The sequence below is a fragment of the Leucoraja erinacea genome, chromosome 4 (assembly GCF_028641065.1).
Source record: "Leucoraja erinacea ecotype New England chromosome 4, Leri_hhj_1, whole genome shotgun sequence".
Classification (NCBI taxonomy): domain Eukaryota; kingdom Metazoa; phylum Chordata; class Chondrichthyes; order Rajiformes; family Rajidae; genus Leucoraja; species Leucoraja erinaceus.
In genome coordinates, this window is record NC_073380.1 from 60,574,269 (window position 1) to 60,595,896 (window position 21,628).

The 21,628-nt window shown below is 44.9% G+C and overlaps 1 protein-coding gene across 2 annotated transcripts in view; it reads right to left on the reverse strand.

The window, feature by feature from the left end:
• Window positions 1-21,628, reverse strand: part of LOC129696470 (probable aminopeptidase NPEPL1) — a 44,512-nt gene that overhangs the window by 5,123 nt on the left and 17,761 nt on the right. The window contains exons 4-11 of one of the 2 annotated variants that reach the window (XM_055634395.1): window positions 21,231-21,320; window positions 12,207-12,288; window positions 11,607-11,749; window positions 10,365-10,442; window positions 5,524-5,624; window positions 4,581-4,704; window positions 1,786-1,962; window positions 954-1,064 (exon numbers count right to left, since the gene is read on the reverse strand). In XM_055634395.1, the coding sequence (XP_055490370.1) occupies window positions 954-1,064; window positions 1,786-1,962; window positions 4,581-4,704; window positions 5,524-5,624; window positions 10,365-10,442; window positions 11,607-11,749; window positions 12,207-12,288; window positions 21,231-21,320 (906 nt within the window). The remainder of the gene's footprint in view (window positions 1-953; window positions 1,065-1,785; window positions 1,963-4,580; window positions 4,705-5,523; window positions 5,625-10,364; window positions 10,443-11,606; window positions 11,750-12,206; window positions 12,289-21,230; window positions 21,321-21,628) is intronic. The other variant, XM_055634396.1, reaches the window with a different exon arrangement.

Sequence of the window (21,628 nt, forward strand, 5' to 3'; positions counted from 1 at the left end):
CCGAGTCCACGCTGACCTTCGTTCACACTAACTCTATGTTATCCAACTTCCGCATATATCCCTGCACACATTAGAGGCAATTTATAGGGAGCAATTTACAGAGGCCAATTAACCCACAAACACACACATCTTTTGGGTTTGGGAGGAAATTGGAGCACTCAGAGGAAACCCACATGATCACAGAGAGAAGGTGCAAACTTCATACAGACAACACCCGAGGTCAAGATTGAAGTCGGGTCTCTGGTGCTGCAAGGCAGTAGCTCTACCAACTACATCACTGTGCTGCCCTGTGATTCAATATGGTGACGCTGCCTTATAACCCACGATACTCAAGATTTTGAAAGAGCAAATGACCCATAACACTAAATTATCAGCATTGGTAAACAAACCAAAATAAAAAATAATTTTCAAAGTGACTTCACGTTGCTACAGTTCAACTTGTGTCAAGATGTAAGATAACTCGCATTCAACCAGCAGCCTGGTGCTCCACTTCTCTCAATTAACCATCCACCCTAAATTCGCCCACACTTCATGTGGGATGCCAGAATCCCTCTTTTATTGAGTGCTCCCACATTCACTTTGATGTCACAGGCCATCCATGCTTTTTCAGACCCAAACATCATTAACCACCCTCTCACCGCACTATGTGAAACATAACACACACAAGCAGAATAGGGGAATGAATGTAACCATTGGAGAACAGAAAATAAACATCAGTTCCAGTTGCAGGATGAAAATAAAGCAACTGGGAACCCAAATTTCGACACCAATAAATCACTAAAATAATTGACCAGATCCTGCTGCTTTTTAATGTATGGATTAAAATGGATAGGTTTACCATGCCAATAACATATATCCTGAGGGAAAGAAATCCAAGGTTGCATGCTTGCATGCGTAATCCATTAAATTCAACCACTCCATTGTGATAAACTGTTACAGAAAACTTTACTTACAGAGTGAACTGTAGAAGCCATGTCAATGTGCACCCATACTCCTGGCCAATCAAAGCCAATATGTGCTTGAATGAACAAGCCTGCACGGGAACTTGCAGCATTGGCCCGATCCTACAATGAAACAACATTACATTGGTTTCTTTCCAACTACCACAAGGACAACTGGTAAATGAGGATTTGTTTGCAAACTATTAACACATTTAAAATGTAGTCATACTGCAGAAAAGCAGACCCTTCAGTCCACTGAGTCCACGCTGACCGTTTTGATTAAAGTGAGTTTTGTCTGTTTGAATTAACTTCCTAGCAGATCTGGATACGCAGTGCACGGCTGCCACAAATTGGCAAACTCATTCAGAGATATGGAAAAAGATGCACTACCAGCGAGGAGGCTGTTGAGAGATGTTGAGAGGTTGGTGTCAAAGAAAACATTGTGATCTTGGCCCGTGCCAACCAAGATGCCCATCTAAGTGAGTCACGTGCCCGTATTCGGTTCATTTCCTTCTAATCCTTTCCTGTCCAGATACCTGTCCATAAAATACCAAAACTGTAGCTAATACGATCCAATCATCATCACAATGAGCACATATTAACCATTTATTTTTAAGTTGTTCCCTGGTGATGGAATTTAATGTTCTGGGGCTGGCTTGGAGGTGGCAACTGACACAAGGGATCAGCAGAAGTTTATAGACAATGTATATTAAACAAATCTTCAACAATCAAAGTTTAGTCTTGTCAATTACTCAGAGGAATTAAACAATCAGAATGGAAGAGCCAAGACCGTTTGCACTTCCCAACACTCTTATTAAATATTGTTGGTCTACCATTAACTTACAGACACAAAATTTTTCATGTCTGCCACAGCTGAAGTAAATTCACTGAAATGGAGTTCTGGACAATAAACCATTGGGTAAAGAAGATCTCCACTGTTCTGTCCGGCTTTGACACAGGCTCGTTCCCATTCTTCATTATTGGTGAGCAATCCAGCGTGGTACTTTCCAGCAACAATACCCTAGTTAAAGTGCAAAAAATCATACATATGCCTGATATTAAATTACAGTAGATAATCTATTATGTGAGAAATATGAGTTGCACAGTGGAACAGCTGATATAGCTGCTGCCTCACAGCGCCAGAGACCCGGGTTCGATCCTGACAATGGCTCTTCACATTGTGTTTTTTGATTTTGTGTCTTTGGAGCGATTTCTATCTTTAATTTGTATATTGATGATGTCCTTATTATTTATTTTTCTCCGACTATATGTTTTTTTCTCTTCTGTTAATCTTTGTAAGGTGGCCTTGAGATTTGAAAGGCGCCCGAAAATAAAATGTATTATTATTATTATTAATGGGTCATGTCTGTGTAAAATTTGCATGTTCTCCCTCTGACTGCATAGGTTTTCACTGGGTGCTCCAGATTTCTTCCACATTCCAAAGATGTGCAGGTTTGTAGGTTAATTGGCTTCAGTAAATTGCCCTAGTATGTAGGATAACTGGGATAACATAGAACTAGTGTATGGGTGATCGATGGTTGGCATGGGCTTGGTAGGCCGAATGGCCAGTTTCCACGCTGCATCTCTAAACTAATTCTAACACCATCATAAAAAAATGGTCCTTAAACTTGGCTAGGCAAAACAGGATTGGGAAGAAGCACATTGAACTAGTGAAAAGCAATTTAGTTTAGTTTAGTTTAGAGATACAGCACAGAAACAGGCCCTTCGGCCCACCGGGTCCACGGCGACCAGCGATCCCCGTTCACTAACAGTATCCTACACCCACTAAGGACACTTTTTACATTTACCAAGCCAATTAATCTACAAGCCTGTACGTCTTTGGAATGTGGGAGGAAACCGAAGATCTCAGAGAAAACCCACACAGGTCAGGGGGAGAACGAACAAACTACATACAGACAGCACCTATAATCGGGATCGAACCCGGGTCTCCGGCGCTGCTTTCGCTGTAAGGTAGCAACTCTACCGCTGCGTCACCGTGACCGTATTTGTACTCCAGCTACAGATGCATTTGTTTGCACATAATCTGAACAGCAAGTGCACAGGGAGGCATAGCATTGTGATGCAGAGCATTGCTAGAATGTTCACAGGAAGTCAGATGAATACTGCTGGAAATACTCCTTGTTAAGATTGCATCACTCCAGTGGCCAACACCAGTGCATGATTGGGGAAGGGATTGTGCTTGTTTAGGCAAGCACATTGAAATGTGATAAAAGGATTGCCACGGGAGACAAGGATAAAATAACTGCAATTGCAGACTTCCATGAAAAACAAGTTCATGGCATTTTTACATCTAACTAACCTTATATTTGACAGATAGGTTTGCAGAATAGCCATTCTTCACACTAGTATGCAACAGTAAAATTTGACACATTTTATGAACAATAAAGATTAGTGGCCAAAACTCCTTTATCCATAAAGTTCGTTTTTTAGTTTTGTTTCTATTGTTTCAAGATAATAGTGGGCGGCGCAACCGACGTCGCAGCAGCCTCTGCAGTCTGTCTGGTTTATTTTTGTCCCGTTGAGGGTATAGTTTGTAGTGTGCTTTTAAATGTGTATGGGTGGGGGGTGGGGGGTGGGTAGGGGAAACTTTTAAATCTCTTCCCTGCACGGGGACCCAACTTTTTCTTTGTCGGATCTCCGTTGCCGTTGGGGCCTAGCACCGTGGAGCGGCCTCCAACCGGAACGACCTGGGGGCTCAAGTCACGGAGCCGGCGGAGCTGCGGACCTACCATCGTGAAGCTGGCCAGCTTCGGAGCATGGAGAGCTGCGGTGGCACGCTGCTGCGACCCGACTCCGGTGGATGGTGACGCCGGGAGTTCGCGGGTCCTCGGTGGGAGACTGCTTTGCGGGGCACCGGCAACGGCGACTTCTCCCGCTCGAACTGCGGGGTTGAGAGTGACCTGGAGCGGGGCGTTACATCGCCCGGCGCGGCTTTAAGTGGCCACGGACTTGCTAGCGCCCGCCGGGGGCTCCAACATCAATACCCGGAGCAGGGCCTTACATCGCCCGGCGCAGCTTTAAATGGCCGCAGACTTGCTAGCACCCACCGGGGGCTTTGGCTTTGACATCGGGAGAGGAATGGAGAGCAGGGGAGAGACAAGACTTTGCCTTCCATCACAGTGAGGAGGAGATTCGCTGTGATGGATGTTTGTGTAAAATGTGTTGGTGTGTGTCTTGGTTCTTTTCTTGTATGGCTGCAGAAACCAAATTTCGTTTGAACCTCATGTTCAGGGACAATTTACAATTTTTACAGAAGCCAAATTAACTTATATACCTGTACGTCTTTGGAGGGGAGGAAGGCAGAGCACCCAGATAAACTCCACGTGGTCACAGGGAGAATGTACAAACTCTGTAGAGACAGCACCTGGAGTCAGGAATGAACCGGGGTCTCTGGCACTCTAAAGCAGCAACTCTACTGCTGCGCCACCATGCTGCCCCTATTGAAAGTCACATTGTAAATCAGGGCTTGGGAATTTAACAGGCACACGAGCTGCTTCCATGAGGGCAGTCATCAGAAATCAACTGTTTACAGTAAATTAGCAATGTTAGTTCAGCACTGGAGATTATGTGAATTAAGAGCAGGATCAGAATCCAGGAATAATCAGAATATTTACTTACCTGAGCTCCAGTTAAAGTAGCAATGTCTAAGATGATATCTGCTTTGAGATCTTTACAAGCATAGCACACTCCATCAGCCAAAACCAGACGACCCTCTGCATCTGTATTATTGATCTCAACAGTCCTATTGAATAAATATGCTTTTGTAAGTAAAAACTATGAACAATAAAATGGACGATCTGTTATTGTAATATAACCCACTCAAATTTATCTGCAAATACTGGGAACAATTAGTACGGGTTTCAGTGGTTATGTGGAGAAGCAGGAGAATGGGGTTGAGAGGGAAAGATAGATCAGCCATGATTGAATGGCAGAGTAGACGTGTTTGTCCGAATATCCAAATTCTGCTCCTATAATTTATGAACATGATAAATAAGCTTTGTAAAGTACTGCGGTCTTTAAAACATATGGTGACCGATTGCTACTGTCAGAGAATGTTATCCAGGCTGAACATATAACCTAAGTAATAACAAGGAACATTATAGTCAACATCCTAATCTCTGCTAAAATAATCTCAGAAAACAAAATGCACCTACATAACTCAAAGTTATAAGTTGTTCTGTTCATATTCTGCACTTTGCTCACACATTTATGAACAAGATGAGCCATTACTGGAAAACCAAGAAACTAGGAGACCAAATATTCCGCACCAGACATCCACTAACCACGATCCTGACCTCGGGTGCTGTCGGTGTGGAGTTTGCTCGTTCTCCGTGACCAGCGCGGGTTTCCTCCGGGTGCTCCAGTTTCCTCCTACATCCGAAAGATGTGAGTTTGTAGGATAGCTGGTCTATGTATAATTGCCCCTAGTGTGTAAGATGTGGATGAGAAAGTGGGATAACAGAGAGCTAGTGTGAACCGGTGATCAATGGTTGGTGTGGACTCGATGGGTCGAAGTGTCTGTTTCCATGCTGTATTTCTAATCTAATCTAAAAAAACTCACTTTCCAGAATATAATCGGTGAATGTCATCGGGTCTTGTGGCTTTAGCCCCTACTGCATTCTCAGCCAGACAGAACAATGCGTGCAAGTTTTCTTTAAAACCCTGGTTAAAAGAAAACAAAACTGTTGAAGCAGTACCTTTGAGCATAAGAAAGGTATTAGTATGAAAAAAGCAATCTACTATAAGGATAAACAAGGTATTCAATTATTACATCAAGGATGCCTATCGCTCTATCCCTCGCCCCCACTTCTGGAAAGCCGACCATTCAGCAGTGCTGCTTCTTCCTGCATTCAGGCAGCAACTGAAGAAAGCAACCCGAGATGAGGACTGCACGGAGCTGGTCTGGGGAGGCAGAGGAACATCTACAGGACTGCTTGGAGTCTGTAGACTGGGCAATGTTCAAGGACTCAGCAATGGACCTGAATGAATTTGCGACAGTCGTTACAGACTTCATAAGGAAATGTGTGGAGGACTGTGTCCCAACAAAAGCCTTCCGAGTGTTTGCTAACTAGAAGCCTTGGATGAACCGTGAGATCTGCATTCTGCTTAAGACCAGATCCCAGACATTCAGATCTGGTGATGCAGAGGTTTATAAGAAGTCCAGATATGACTTGACAAGGTAATCAAAAGGGCCAAAAGCGACCTGCTCTAAGCTGGAGGATGAGGCGGATGTTCGGATTTATGAAAGGGAAATCATGCTTGACTAATCTTCTGAATTTTTTTGAGGATGTGACAAGTAAAATGAATGAAGGGGTGCCAGTGGATGTAATGTATCAAGACTTTCAGAAAGCCTTTGATAAGGTCCCGCACGGGAGACTGGTGACTCAAATCAGAGCACATGGTATTGGGGGTAGGGTGTTGACATGGATAGAAAATTGGTTGGCAGCAAAGAGTAGGTGTGAACTGATCCTTTTCAGAATGGCAGGCAGTGGCGAGTGGAGTGCCGCAAGGCTTCGTGTTGGGGCCGCAACTGTTTACCATATATATTAATAATTTGGAAGAGGGAATTAGGAACAACACTAGCAAGTTTGCGGATGACACAAAGTTGGGTGGCAGTGTGAACTGTGAAGAGGATGTTAGCAGGTTGCAGGGTGACCTGGACAGGTTGAGTGAGTGGGCAGATGCGTGGCAGATGCAGTATAATATAGATAAATGTGAGGTTATCCACTTTGGAGGCAAAAACAAGGGGGGTGATTATTATCTCAATGGGGTTAGGTTGTTAGGTAAGGGGGAGGTGCAGCGAGACCTGGGCGTCCTTGTGCACCGGTCACTGAAAGTTGGCTTACAGGTACAGCAGGCAGTGAAGAAAGCTAATGGAATGTTGGCCTTCATAACAAGAGGATTTCAGTATAGGAGTAAAGAGGTTCTTCTGCAGTTGTATAGGGCCCTGGTGAGACCATATCTGGAGTATTGTGTACAGTTTTGGTCTACTAATTTGAGGAAGGACATCCTTGTCATTGAGACAGTGCAGCGTAGGTGCACAAGATTGATCCCTGGGATGTCGGGACAGTCACATGAGGAAAGATTGAAAAGATTAGGCTTGTATTCACTGGAGTTTAGAAGAATGAGGGGGGATCTTATAGAAACATATAAAATTATAAAAGGACTGGACAAGCTAGATGCAGGAAAAATGTTCCCAATGTTGGGCGAGTCCAGAACCAGGGGCCACAGTCTTAGGTCATTTAAGACTGAGGTGAGAAAAAACGTTTTCACCCAGAGAGTTGTGAAATTATGGAATTCCCTGCCACAGAGGGCAGTGGAGGCCAAATCATTGGATGGATTTAAGAGAGAGTTAGATAGAGCTCTAGGGGCTAGTGGGAACAAGGGATATGGGGAGAAGGCAGGCACGGGTTATTGATAGGGGACGATTAGCCATGATCACAATGAATGGCGGTGCTGGCTCGAAGGGCCGAATGGCCTCCTCCTGCACCTATGTTCTATGTTTCGGAAACTGTGGCAGGGCTTGAATGCCATCATCTCCTACAAGGCAAAATCAGGAAGCAGCTCAAATGTCAGCGAAGCATCACTCCCTGAGGAGCTCAATGCGTTCTACGCATGCTTTGATAGGGAGAACACTGATGTGCCTTCCCAAGCCACCATTCGCCCTGGTGGTATTACAGTCACAGTCACAGAGGCCGACGTCAGAAGATCCTTCAGGGGGGTGAACCCTCGGAAAATGCCTGGACCTGATGGTGTACCGGTCGAATTCTCAAAACCTGTGCAGACCAACTGGCTGGAGTTTTTGCGGACATTTTCAACCTCTCACATCTGAGGTCTGAGGTTCCCACCTGCTTTAAAAGGGCATCAATAATACCAGTGCCCAAGGAGAGCAAGGTGACATGCCTCAATGACTATCAACCAGTGGCACTAACGTCTGTGGTGATGAAGTGCGTTGAGAGGTTGGTTATGGGGCATATCAACTCCTACCTCGACAAAAACCTCGACCAACTACAGTTCACATACCGCCACAACAGATCAACGGAGGATGCGATCTCACTAGATCTCCACTCCGCATTGGACCACTTGGACAATAAAAACAGATACGCCAGGCTGTTTATAGACCACGGAACTGGGTCTCTGCGCTTCCCTCTACAATTGGATCCTCGACTTCCTCATTCACAGACCACAGTCTGTTCGAATTGGCAGAAATACTTCATCCTCAGTAACAATTAGTATGGGAGCAGCTCAAGGCTGCATACTCAGCCCTCTGCTTTACTCACTCTATACCCATGACTATGTAGCTGGACATAATGTGAACTCCATCATCCGGTTTGCTGACGACCACTGTTGTTGGACGAATTACAGATGGTGATGAGTCAGAGTATAGAAGTGAGATCAACCGATTGACAAAATGGTGCCAGCACAACAGCCTGGCTCTCAACATCAGTAAAACCAAGGAACTGATCGTGGACTTTGGAAGGGGAAAGATAGGGACCCAAAATCCTGTTTATATCAATGGGTCAATGATGGAGAGGGTCAAAAACTTCAAATTCGTGGGCGTGCATATTTCCGAAGATCTTTCCTGGACCCAGCACACTGATGCAATTATAGAGAAGGCACATCAGCACCTCTACTTCCTGAGAAGACTACGGAGATTCGGTATGTCAAAGAGGATTCTCTTGAACTTCTACAGGTGCACAGTAGAGAGCATACTGTGGCCTGGTTCGGCAACTTGAATGTCCAGGAGCGGAAAAGACTGCAAAAAGTTCTGACCACTACCCAGTTCATCACTGGCTCTGACGTCCCCACCATCAAAGGGATCTATCTAAGTCACTGCCTCAAAAAGGTAGCCAACATCATCAAAGTAGCAATGTTACAACATTTTGAGATTAAAAAAATCAAGTCTGCAATTTATCCCATAAAATAAAGCGCAAAAATAAGTTTAATTTGACACCTAATTAACTTTCATATCTTCAGTATTAAAAAAGTTATGGCCATTTTCATACTCGGAAATTAGCATCTTGTTCCCTATTGATTTTCCATTGACTTAACACAAAAGCTGTGATCGCGGACAGTGAAATGGCCATAGCATTCTTAAAAATTAAGAGCGGAAAGAAATTTTCAGTTATTATAGATTGAAGCATTCTGAAACAAATATGAAACAATCTTACTTGGATGACCTGAAATTAAAGCATATAATTAGTAAGTTACCCAATTGTAGCTAATTCCAAACTTCAATTACTAGATCTAAACATCTATCCATTTCTTAAGAAAAGATTAACTTTTTTAAATAGCCTAAGTTTAGAACATTCCCATTGCGGTAGATTTGTGCCCCCATATGCCCAGAAAAATACTGCGGGATTTAATGGGGCCCCAAATTAGCTACTCGCAACATAAAACTTTGTATAAAGGGATCTTAAGAGCGCTTTTTAATGTAAAAATAAACAACCTACCTTCTGTTGTCCCCTTTATGAGATCCGTCCCGTTGTCGGCGGTCGCAGGTTTAGAGGATAATTTTTAACCTACTATAACAATTAAATTAACCACTTAAATTAAAAAATAGCCGCAGCGTACGTACCTGGCAGCGATTTTTCGTCAGCAACTAAGTCGGCTGAACAACCTCGATTTGAATAGCCTAGGGAAAATCGCGTTTTAAACCCGCTCCCCTCTCAACGGCGCCAAAATCATGCACACGGGTTGGGACAGATCTGCACCCTGCTCAAGGTAGGTTTTGCAACATACCTAATCAAAGACCCACACCATCCTGGCCACACACTCATTTCACCATTGCCATCGGGAAGAAGGTACAGGAGCCTGAAAACTGTAACATTCAGGAGCAGCTTCTTCCCTACAGCCATCAAGCTATTAAACACGACAACAAATAAGCTCTGAACTACAACAGACTATTATTATTATTGCACTATACTTGTTTATTTATTGAGTATGTGTGCACGTGTATATATACACACTGAACTTTTTTTCTCCCGTTATGTATTATATTTACATATTCTGTTGTGCTGCAGCAAGCAAGAATTTCATTGTCCTATCTGGGACATATGACAATAAAATACTCTTGACTCCTTTAATACATATTCCAGCATTTTCCCTTCATTAACATTAAACTAACAGGTTGGTAGTTCCCTTCATTAGCTGCCTTTGAATTTACAGGAACAATCATAGTATGTATAGAACCTCAGAAGCCGCTAACCATGGCATCCATCATTGTACAGGCACCTTTCTAAAAAGTATGAGCCCAGTACAACTATGTCCAGCAATATTCAGCATCAGGAAAGAACAACAAGGAAAAATATCGAACAGGTTTCACAAACTATAATTGATACAATAAAACCCTTCATTTCAGAAAAATTGCTCTGGTATCCTTCTGCCAGAAGGTATACCTACTTGTTTCACTGCTGCTCGGAAGGCTCCAAGGACAGCGGCAGCACCTCCACAATCCCTCTTCATCCCTGGCATGTGTGTCTACAAAGTAAGACCAATGCAATTTTTATGCATTTAAAAAGGTCAAAACCCTATTGTGAGTTATAAAGTATAACATAAGACATAATTTGAATTAGATATCACCGTCCAGCCACAACAGAAGTTTATTTAAAGAAAAACCTGCTGGTTAGAAATTGTTCCCACAATGCTTGCGGGTTATGGGGCCCAAATGGGACTAGCTGAGAAGGGACATCTTGGTTGGCATGAATGAGTTGGGTCGAAGGGCCTGTTTCTGTGCTCTACATTGTGCTAAAATCTATCTCCCAAGGAGACTAATATCGTAGTCGAAATAAGGAACAGAGAATGTTCATCAAAACCAATATTGATTAATTCTGGATCATTAGTACTAGAAAGGTTGTTAGCTTCTCAATATGTCAAATGGGGAGTCATGACAAGTGATTTTCCAACATATTTACCCTTATATTCTTGTCCAACTGATTTGTCAGTTGTTATTTAAAGGTTTAATATGTTTGCAGAGTTATTGGTAAATACAAGACCAAATGAATTCTCAATGTCAGGCAGCATTTGTTGAAAGAAAAACAGAATATATCAGATCAAAGACCTTCATAACGTTTTGACCCATTTCTCTTTCCACAGATGCTGCCCAACTCATTAAGTATTTCAATATCTTTTAGTTTTGGAACAAATTTAAATCTGTACTGAAATGTACAGATGCCTGTAAATTCAGGATTCACTCAGGTATTTAGACAAATGCGACAAATATGGGCTGAAAATATGATAATCTGAAATACATTTTAAAACTTGCAGAAAAAAGCAATCCATGGTATCTGTGCCAGCTGGAAAAGATACCAACCTGGTATCACCTTCCAACACTTGATGCCAATCAATGCCCCTTAATTTTTCACTCCCATGACAAAAGAAATAGACCTTATTTGGTCTATGGAATCCCCTTGATTAAATTACCGTTCACTCTCACTGATGCAAAAAGTTCAATCACTTTCCTCAGAGCAATTTCTTTTGCCAATGATATAGGGAATCAAAATATATTGGATTTTTATCCCACTTGCATTTAAAAAAAAAAAAATTAAATTAAAGTGAAATACGCTTTTGCCAAATGCAACCGATCTGCTTACTGTAAATTAGGGGTAATGCAACAGGAAAAGATGATAAATAACGTTGTATCACCTTTGATTTGATGCTGAGACCACCAGTATCATAAACAATACCCTTGCCGACCCAGGCTATAGTTTGCGTAGCATCTTCTGGTGTATGACTAAGTATTGCAAGAGCAGGAGGATTCATTGCAGCCTTTCCAACTCCATAGATGCCTGGACAGTCAAATAAATACAAATCAAATGAATGACTAACAAATAAAATGTATTTCCAAAGGCCCAGGATTGAGATCCAGTGAATTCTGCAGTCCAGACTTCAGTCTGCTTGAAATTATTGCACAATTTTGCTAATATTCTATGGAACCAAAACAAAATTGAAAACTGAAACCCATCTGGGTGAATTCTGAATTTCACCAAAATAGTTTAATCCCAAACTTTGAAAAAGGCCAGTGAATGCTCTGTAAATTATATTTCATCAACAAGAACATTGATATGAAATAAAATTCACTAGAATAGGAATCTGCTGCTATGGGCCTGTTTCCACACTGTATCTCTAAAGTCTAAAATTAGCTGAGGTACCAGAAAACCAGTCCTGCTATTAATCATATCTGGCTGTGCAACGTTAACATTCCGCTATAAATATTATCATTACTAACTCTATTATGGATATTACCTCCAAATCCTTTGTGATTAAGTTCCTCCCCACGGATAATGGTGGGAATAATGCCCAGTTCAGATCCAACAAGGTTGATTTCCTAGTAGCAAGGAAAAATAAAATCTTATATGAATCTCCCTCAGGAAAAGAAGGTTTTAACCTGAGATGTTAAACAGGCTAATGAGGTGATTCCAACAATAAGTAAAATCAAAACAGTGTGCTAGAAGATCAACACCCATTCTCAATTTATTCATTATTCACGAGAACTAAAACTAATCATGCTCCTTGTTGCAATAAAAATAAACACCACCTTTGAGGTAAACGTGGAGGGTACCATTTCTCCATCATTTTGAGCATTACGACTTAGTCATGCAGTGGGATGAAAATTAAGCAGGCGAAAAAGTTTCAGCAGAAACCTCTAAAAACATTTACTACATGCGAGTAAGGTGAAATGTATCACAAATTATACGTCAGAAGCCTGTTCTAAGCTAACATTATTTCAAAGACGTTTCCTTAACTATGGCGTGATAACGGCGAAAAAACGAATACTTACATTTTGGAAACACACATCAGTCCCTACAGTGAAGATGTGGATTAGAAACATGTCCGAGACACTACATTTGGAAAATATTAGGCTTGTCTTGGCAGAAAAACCAGATCAATTTTTCAAGACATGGACACCCTTCACCGAATTCTTATAAGGATAGTATGGTGCAACACAAATCTAAATTTAAATCCGATTCTGGGTTGGGTGAGGTGGGCAGGGGGGGAACGATGGGCAGGTATATCTTCACTTTCCTTGTTTCTTTTTTTTTCTTTTATCTCTACTTTCTTTTCAGCCACACTACTTTGATAGTCTAGGGGTCTTTTCTATGCGGTTTTTCGAGCTATCTTTTCACCTCACTTTTTCCCTCTCTTGTTTTCTTTCATTTTCAGGTTATAAGGTTAAAAATGAAGCTGTACAATAATTGTTTAATTTTAGATGCCGAATGTTTTATCTTTGTACAATTGCTTCTTATAAACATAATTTAAAAATATATATATATATATATATTTATATTTATATATATATATATTTTTTAAATTATGTATATAATTAAATATATATACACACATATTTCTAAACAATGGGGATATAGGTTCTATAGGTATATAAATAAAGAAAATGGTAGAGGAGGGGAACCTATTTAGGGTAAAAATGGGAACTTGTACGGATGCTGAGGACAATATTGAGATACTAAAAGATTACTTTGTACTCATCTTCATCAGGGAAGAAGGAGCTGCCAAATTAAACGTGAAGGAGGAAATAAATGCAACACTAGAACCAATTTTAGAATTGGTAGCATGGTTAAAAAAGGTGGGATGTATTGAAAATGGTTAAGTCATCAGGACTTGATGGAATCCATTCTAGGATGCTGAGCGAAGACCCGGAACAAATTGCAGACATTGACCAGAATCATTCAATGCTCACATCGAGTGGGGGCGCCGTCGAGTATGGCTGCCCTGCCTGCACCTGTTCGTCCTTTCACCCCTTTTTTTAATTTTTAGTGTGTTAATATGTTTTTGTTTTGGAGGTCTTCTAGTCTTTTTATGTGCGGGGTGGAGGGGAGGGGGGGGAAGGGGGAAACTTTTTTTCTCAGTCCCTACCTGGTCGGAGATGCGGCTTTCCTCTGACCCGCATCTTCGCCCCTTCCTCGCGGCCTAGCAATGGGACTGGAGCGGCATTTCCTGCCGGGACCAACCAGAACTTCAGCTTCGGCGGCGGCACAGCGTTGAAGCACCATCGCGGAGCGGGCGATGCCTTACCCGGGTCGCCGTGTGGTAAGCTCCGGAGTGCTGAGACCACTGACTCCAACATCGCGGAGCTGTGGTCGCGGAGCGTCCAACAGCGGGGCGGCGCTGAGTTTCAACACCGCGGAGGCTGGGATCTTTCGCCGAGATTACAAGTGTTGGAGCTCCGACCAGCGCGGCCTATGGACCTCGGGAGCCTCGGTCTCCGGGGAGGAAGCGGCCGTTCCAGATACTCCAAGCCGCTGAGTGTGTTCTCCTGAAGCCGGAGCTCCATCATCTGGCGAGAGGACCTGAAACATCGGGCCGCCGTCCCATCGACGGCAGAGGCCTCAACAGGCCCGACCATGGGTGAAGAAGAGGAAGAGGACTGGACATTGCTGCCTTCCCTTACAGTGGGAACCGTTGTGCCGGGATGTTTTTATTTTTTATGTTACATTTTTTAATGTTGTGTTTTATTCTTATTGGTGTGCTGCAAATGGCAACTCAAATTTCACTGCACCAATTGGTGTACACGACAATAAATGTCCTTTGTCCTTTGTCTTTGGATGCAGCTAAAAATACATCTATTAATGCTCGTGAACACATAATCAGTGATATAATCTGGGGTCCTACGGTGTTTTGGGTCTTTCAACATCAGACACCCTCACCCAGGCGACCCAGCCGTAGTTGATCAGACCTCGACGTGTTCAGGTGGCATTCGCCCCTCCCCATGGACCTCGTCTCCTGATCCAGAGCCATCTCGAGGCTTTCTCCGCTGCCTCTGTGGTGTTCTTGATGGCCCTTCTCCTCGCCACTCCGTTTATGCCCAGTGCACTCAAGGCTTTGTAGAGCGATTGCCCTGCAAAACCTCTGCAGCCAACCTCGACGGGCATACACCTTGCCTTCCAGCCCTGCTTGCGGCAGTCTATGACCAGCTCTTCATATTTCGTCATCTTCCTCTCGTGGGCCTCCTCCAGACGGTCCTCCCACGGCACTGTCAGTTCCAACAAGACAATGTTTTTGGTCGCCTCTGAGACCAGGAGGATATCTGGCCTCAGGGTGGTCGTGGCAATGTGCTGCGGGAACGTCAGCTGATTCACCAGGGCTACGGAAAGCTGCCAGTCCTGCGCAGTCGCCAGGATTCTTGACTGATTCCTGGCTGCTGTGGTTCTTGGCAGCTGCACTGATGGCTTCTGCAATGGGTTTGAGAACCTGGTCATGACGCCAGGTGTACCGGCCCTGCCCAAGAGCCTTCAGGCGGCAGCTCAGGATGTGTTCCAACGTCCCCTTGCCTGAGCATTGTGGGCAATCTGGAGATTCCGCTTTGCCCCAGATGAAGAGGTTCGAAGGGCTGGGCAGGACATCATACACTGCCTGGACCAGGAACTTGATGCACTGTGGTTCAGCCTGCCAGAGCTCAGTCCATGTGACTTTTCGGTCCATGGCCTGCTCCCACCTTGTCCAGGCTCCCTGCTGCCTCAATCCAACTCTCTGGTACACCTCGCCTCCTCCAGCACTGCCCTCACTTCCTCCTGGACCAGCCTGCGCCTCTCCTTCCCCTTGGCCTTGTCAAACTGGGGAGTTGGGAAGATTCCCAGGCCAGTTCTTCCCCGGTCTCTCTCCAGTCGTCACCACCCTATTCTTGGTTGTCAACCAGTCTATTCCTGGTCGCCACTGGTTTCGCTAGCAGTGATTGCTAAAAATACATCTATTGATGCTCCTGAACACATCATCAGTGATAGCAGAGAACTGAAGATTGACGAATGTTGCTCCTTTGTTTAAAAGTGGGAAATAAGGAAACATTCAACAACTGTAGACCAGCCATTTTAACCTCTGTGATAGAAAACTAGTATACAAACTTAAAGCACACGGCATTGGGGGTTCAGTATTGATGTGGATAGAGAACTGGCTGGAAAACAGGAAGCAAAGAGTAGGAGTAAACGGGTCCTTTTCACAATGGCGGGCAGTGACTAGAGGGTTACCGCAAGGCTCAGTGCTGGGACCCCAGCTATTTACAATATATATTAATGATCTGGATGAGGGAATTGAAGGCAATATCTCCAAGTTTGCGGATAACACTAAGCTGGGGAGCAGTGTTAGCTGTGAGGAGGATGCTAGGAGACTGCAAGGTGACTTGGATAGGCTGGGTGAGTGGGCAAATGTTTGGCAGATGCAGTATAATGTGGATAAATGTGAGGTTATACATTTTGGTGGCAAAAACAGGAAAGCAGACTATTATCTAATTGGTGGCCGATTAGGAAAAGGGGAGATGCAGCGAGACCTGGGTGTCATGGTACACCAGTCATTGAAAGTAGGCATGCAGGTGCAGCAGGCAGTGAAGAAAGCGAATGGTATGTTAGCTTTCATAGCAAAAGGATTTGAGTATAGGAGCAGGGAGGTTCTACTGCAGTTGTACAGGGTCTTGGTGAGACCACACCTGGAGTATTGCGTACAGTTTTGGTCTCCAAATCTGAGGAAGGACATTATTGCCATAGAGGGAGTGCAGAGAAGGTTCACCAGACTGATTCCTGGGATGTCAGGACTGTCTTATGAAGAAAGACTGGATAGACTTGGTTTGTACTCTCTAGAATTTAGGAGATTGAGAGGGGATCTTATAGAAACTTACAAAATTCTTAAGGGATTGGACAGGCTAGATGCAGGAAGATTGTTCCCGATGTTGGGGAGGTCCAGGACAAGGGGTCACAGCTTAAGGATAAGGGGGAAATCCTTTAAAACCGAGATGAGAAAAACTTTTTTCACACAGAGAGTGGTGAATCTCTGGAACTCTCTGCCACAGAGGGTAGTTGAGACCAGTTCATTGGCTATATTTAAGAGTGTAGATCAGTGCATGTTCCCTTAACCATAGTGACCTCCCCACTACTAACCACTCCCCATTGTCTCCAGTATAATTGTAGTGTCCCCACCTCTAGCTCGCTCTCTAGCTCCAGTGATGACCACGGACAGCTACAGCCTAGTGTAAAGTCTCAGTTTAATAAACAGTTACAGTAAAAAGACTTGTGTGTGCAGTAAGTCATTTTACATGGTGTCACAGCGGTAGACCTGCGTCTCCTGTTTATCGGTTTTTGTTTTATTATTTCTTTCTCCCAGTCCTTCCCTCCGTTCGTTTTGTCATGTCCCACTCCTGTCGTCGACCTGACACGTTGGTTTTCGACACGGACATTGTCCATCGCTGGACCGTGTTCCAGCGCGATTTCGAACACTACATCGCTATTGCCCATCCTGATGCCACTCCTGCTGTACAGGCTCACCTGCTGCTCAACCTCGCGGGACCTGCAGCAATGGATCAATATGCATCGTTCCATTTCGCCGCCGGAGAGGACCGTCATGACCCGGTATGTCTCATGGCTAAGTTCACTGCCCTCTGTGATATCCCCACCAATAACATTATAGAACGCTTTAAATTCTTCCAGAGGCAGCAGTTGCCAGGCGAGCATATCGACGCTTATATTGCCGCTTTGCATCACCTGGCTCGGCGCTGCCGCCTTGAAACAATCACCACAGAAGAATTAATTAGGGACGTCCTCGTTCATGGTCTCCGCAACGAAAGACTGCGTGAGCAGCTCCTCGTGAAACCCGATCTGACACTGCGGGATGCAATGTATGCTGCCCGCATGTCCTCAGCCGTTGGTTCCGTGTCCCGACCGGCTTCCCAGGACATTAACTTTACCGGTGCAGCCGGTCGCCAGACTATACGACGAAACCCCGCGGCATTCCCCATAAAGGTCACCACCTCAACTGCCCCGCGCCGTTGCCCTAACTGTCATTTCACATCACATCCATCAAACGTTTGCCCCGCACAGGGCAAGACCTGTCTTTCCTGTGGCAAACTCAACCATTTTTCTGCCGCCTGCCGTTCCCGTGGGAAGCCAGTCCCAGCTCCGAGAAGGAGTCTAAACAACTCCGACTCTGAAATATTTCGATCTGCACAGACCCATTGTCCTCACTTGCGATGCCTCCAAGTTCGGTCTCGGTGCCGCTTGTCTGCAGCTCTATGACAACCTTCAGCTGCCCGTCTCTTACGCTTCTCGCACCATGACCCCTGCCGAGCAGCGCTATGCCCAGATTGAAAAAGAACTGCTTGCCGTGGTCTTTGCTTGCTCCAAGTTCAAGGACTACATCCTCGGCAACTCTTTCACCATCGAGACTGACCACCAGCCGTTGGTGACGATCCTGAATAAACCCATCCATGTTGCTTCTTCCCGGTTGCAGCGCATGATGCTGCAACTCCAGCGTTTCACGTTCCAGATCGTCTACCGTAAGGGCAAAGACATGTTTGTAGCTGACACCCTGTCTCGTGCTCCGCTGCCTTCCGTTGCCCGTCACCCCTACGAATCGTCGGATCTTCTGGTACTGAACGTTAACATTATTCCTTCACAGCAGATGCAGTCCCTGGTGCAACATACTGCTGATGATCCTGCCCTGCAACAACTTGCGGACGTTATCCGCCGTGGTTGGTCTGACCGACGCTCCGAACTGCCTGCTGGCGCTGTACCTTACTTCCTGGTTCGTGATGAACTGATGCTGCACGCCGGCGTGGTGGTGAAGGGTCACAAAGTCGTTGTGCCCGCCGCTCTGCGGGATCATTACTTCCAGTCTGCTCACAGCGGCCACCCCGGGGTGGAAGCTACTTTGTCCCAGGCCCAAAGCCAGTTCTACTGGCCAGGTATGGCTCAAGACATCCGTGACAGGGTCTCCGCTTGCGCTGCCTGCAACACCCTGCACCTTCATCAGCCGCGCCAGCCTCTCCTTCAGCCGCCGGCTCCAGAGCTCCCATGGATGGCCGTTGCCACTGACCTATTCGAGTGGCGCGGAAAGCACTTCCTAGTACTGGTGGACTCCTATTCCAGCTGGTTCGAGGTCGATCAGCTGACCTCCATCACTTCTGCCGCTGTCATCGGGAAGCTTCGCCACCACTTCTCCACCTTCGGCTCCCCGGTGACCCTCCGGTCGGACAACGGCAGCCAATTTTCCAGCGCTGAGTTCCGTGCCTTTGCTGCCCGTTGGAACTTTCACCACATCACCAGCAGCCCCGAGTATCCTCAGAGCAACGGACTTGCTGAACGGGCCGTACGTAGTGCCAAGGAGCTGCTGGAACACTGCCGCCTTTTCCGTTCCGACTTCCACCTTGCCCTGCTTAACCTCCGCAACATTTCCCGCGACCCCGCGCTCGGTTCACCTGCCCAGCGCCTCATGTCCCGCACCACCAGACCTCCCCTGCCGGTCTCTCAACAGTCCCTCAAACCCTCGGTCCAGAACCCTGCCACTGTCACTGAGCGCATTGTCAAAAAACAGGACATCCAGAAGCGCTCCTTCGACAAATCCGCCCGGCCCCTTCCACGTCTGTTCCCGGGGCAGGTGGTTCGCATGCAGTCCCCCTCTGGCCATTACCGACTGGCCGTCGTGGTCGGTGACGCCGGTTCGCCGCGTTCATATTTCGTCGACTACGAGGGGGCTATCTACCGTCGCTCCCGCCAGCACCTGTGAACGAGCCCACTCCGCCTCCCGCGGATCCTTTCCACCCCCCCATTCCATCTCGCACTCCAGTTGCCCCGCCAGCCCCGACAACACCTCGCATGCCGCGCACCCTACCCTCCCAACTATCGGTCCCCCGATCGCCGAAGCCCCGTTCCCCTGCCTCGCCTGTCAAGCCTGCCTCGCCCGTCAAACCTGCCTCACCTGCCAAACCGGTTTCCCCGCCCGGCGCCCCGCGATCTCCCCTCCTTCCACCGCCCGCCTTTCCTGCCGATGCCCCGGCTGCCGTCCCTTCTGTTCCCGACGAAGAGGAGGAGGGCGGTTTACGCACCCGCTCTGGCCGGCTGGTCAAGCCGCCTGTCCGCTACGGGGAGTTCGCATAGTTTTATACTGTTGCCGGTGCGGTTTGTGTTCGTAGCGTATGAGCCGTGGTCACTCTGTATATTACCTGCCATGCTTTTATTTCTAAGAGGAAGGATGTAGATCAGTGCATGTTCCCTTAACCATAGTGACCTCCCCACTACTAACCACTCCCCATTGTCTCCAGTATAATTGTAGTGTCCCCACCTCTAGCTCGCTCTCTAGCTCCAGTGATGACCACGGACAGCTACAGCCTAGTGTAAAGTCTCAGTTTAATAAACAGTTACAGTAAAAAGACTTGTGTGTGCAGTAAGCCATTTTACAAAGAGGGAGTTAGATGTGGCCCTTGTGGCTAAAGGGATCAGAGGGTATGGAGAGAAGGCAGGTACGGGATACTGAGTTGGATGATCAGCCATGATCATATTGAATGGCGGTGCAGGCTCGAAGGGCCGAATGGCCTACTCCTGCACCTAATTTCTATGTTTCTATGTAAAAGCTTTAGAAACATTTTTCATGACAAGATTACTATTATTATTATTTGAAGAAAAATAGATTAATCAAGGCAACCTATCATAGATTTGTTAAGGCAAATGAAGTTTAACTGATCGGATAAAAAAAATAAAAGGTTAGGAAGAGTTGATGAGAGCAATTCAGAGGATGTGGTGCACATGGACTTCCAGAAATCTTTTAGTAGTGTGTTGTATGACAGGTTTATAGAATTTCAGAGATTCATAATCCTTTGCAACTCGATTTGAAATGACTGCCTCCTCATTTTGTAAATAATCCAACCAATGTAGTAAAAATAGGTACTACATAAATGCAACACCTTGCTTTTCCCCACAGCATTTTAATTTGCTCCTGATATTTTTAATACAATAAAATAAATATACATTCTGAATATAGCTTTAAAAAATCAGATAATTCACAAATGGAAAGTTCAACCACCACCTGGTTGTTCAAGAGCCAAGTATCTTATTGTCATATGTACCTAAATGGAACAATTATATTTTTACTTGCAGCAGCACATCAATATGCCTGAATCAGCAAACTTTTAAATTCTGACATGCATACTAGATTATCTCTGCATATTCTGCAGTAGGGTTGAATATGGAATGGCTGACAGCAAGACAAGCTCCAGCACTGCCCTTCTGAAACTGAATAAAGCTGAAAACTATAGCAAAAAGTCTCAGGAACAAATTTATAAAGAGTAGAAAAACTGAATATTCTACAGGTGTATACCATATTCTACAGGTGCATAAATCACATTTTGTTTTCTATAACCAGTGGAGTTCTGGCAAAATTCACTTAGAGACAAAAAATAAAGTGGCTGATTTAATTATTGATACAAAGTATGAAATGCAACAAAGTGAATAAGCTGATTCAGTTTATGCTGCTGTCTAAAGAATCGAATGTGCTTACCACAAGGAAGTCATCTGTATTCATCTCACAGCATGGCATATCCACAATCCGAGCTGCTAATCGGATGCCTTCAGCAGCATTTGACAGGCACTATGAGATAAATAATGGTTAATTACTGGAAAACTAACAGGACCTTCTAACAGTGTCTCTAACCTAGTGAAATCATTTTGTCATTAGATAGTTAGCTATTTTCTGCAAAATATAGTGAATTATGCAATTTTCTGTAATTTAAAAATAATGGGTGCTTCAGTCAGCATTGTTTGTATTATGGATCTAAAGAGACATGTTGTTTATTAATACTTGCACAAGTATGGTGAGGGACAGGTACATTGATAAAACATCAAAAGCACATAAACACAGGCAGCACACAAAACAATAACTTCTAAACACAGCAAAAG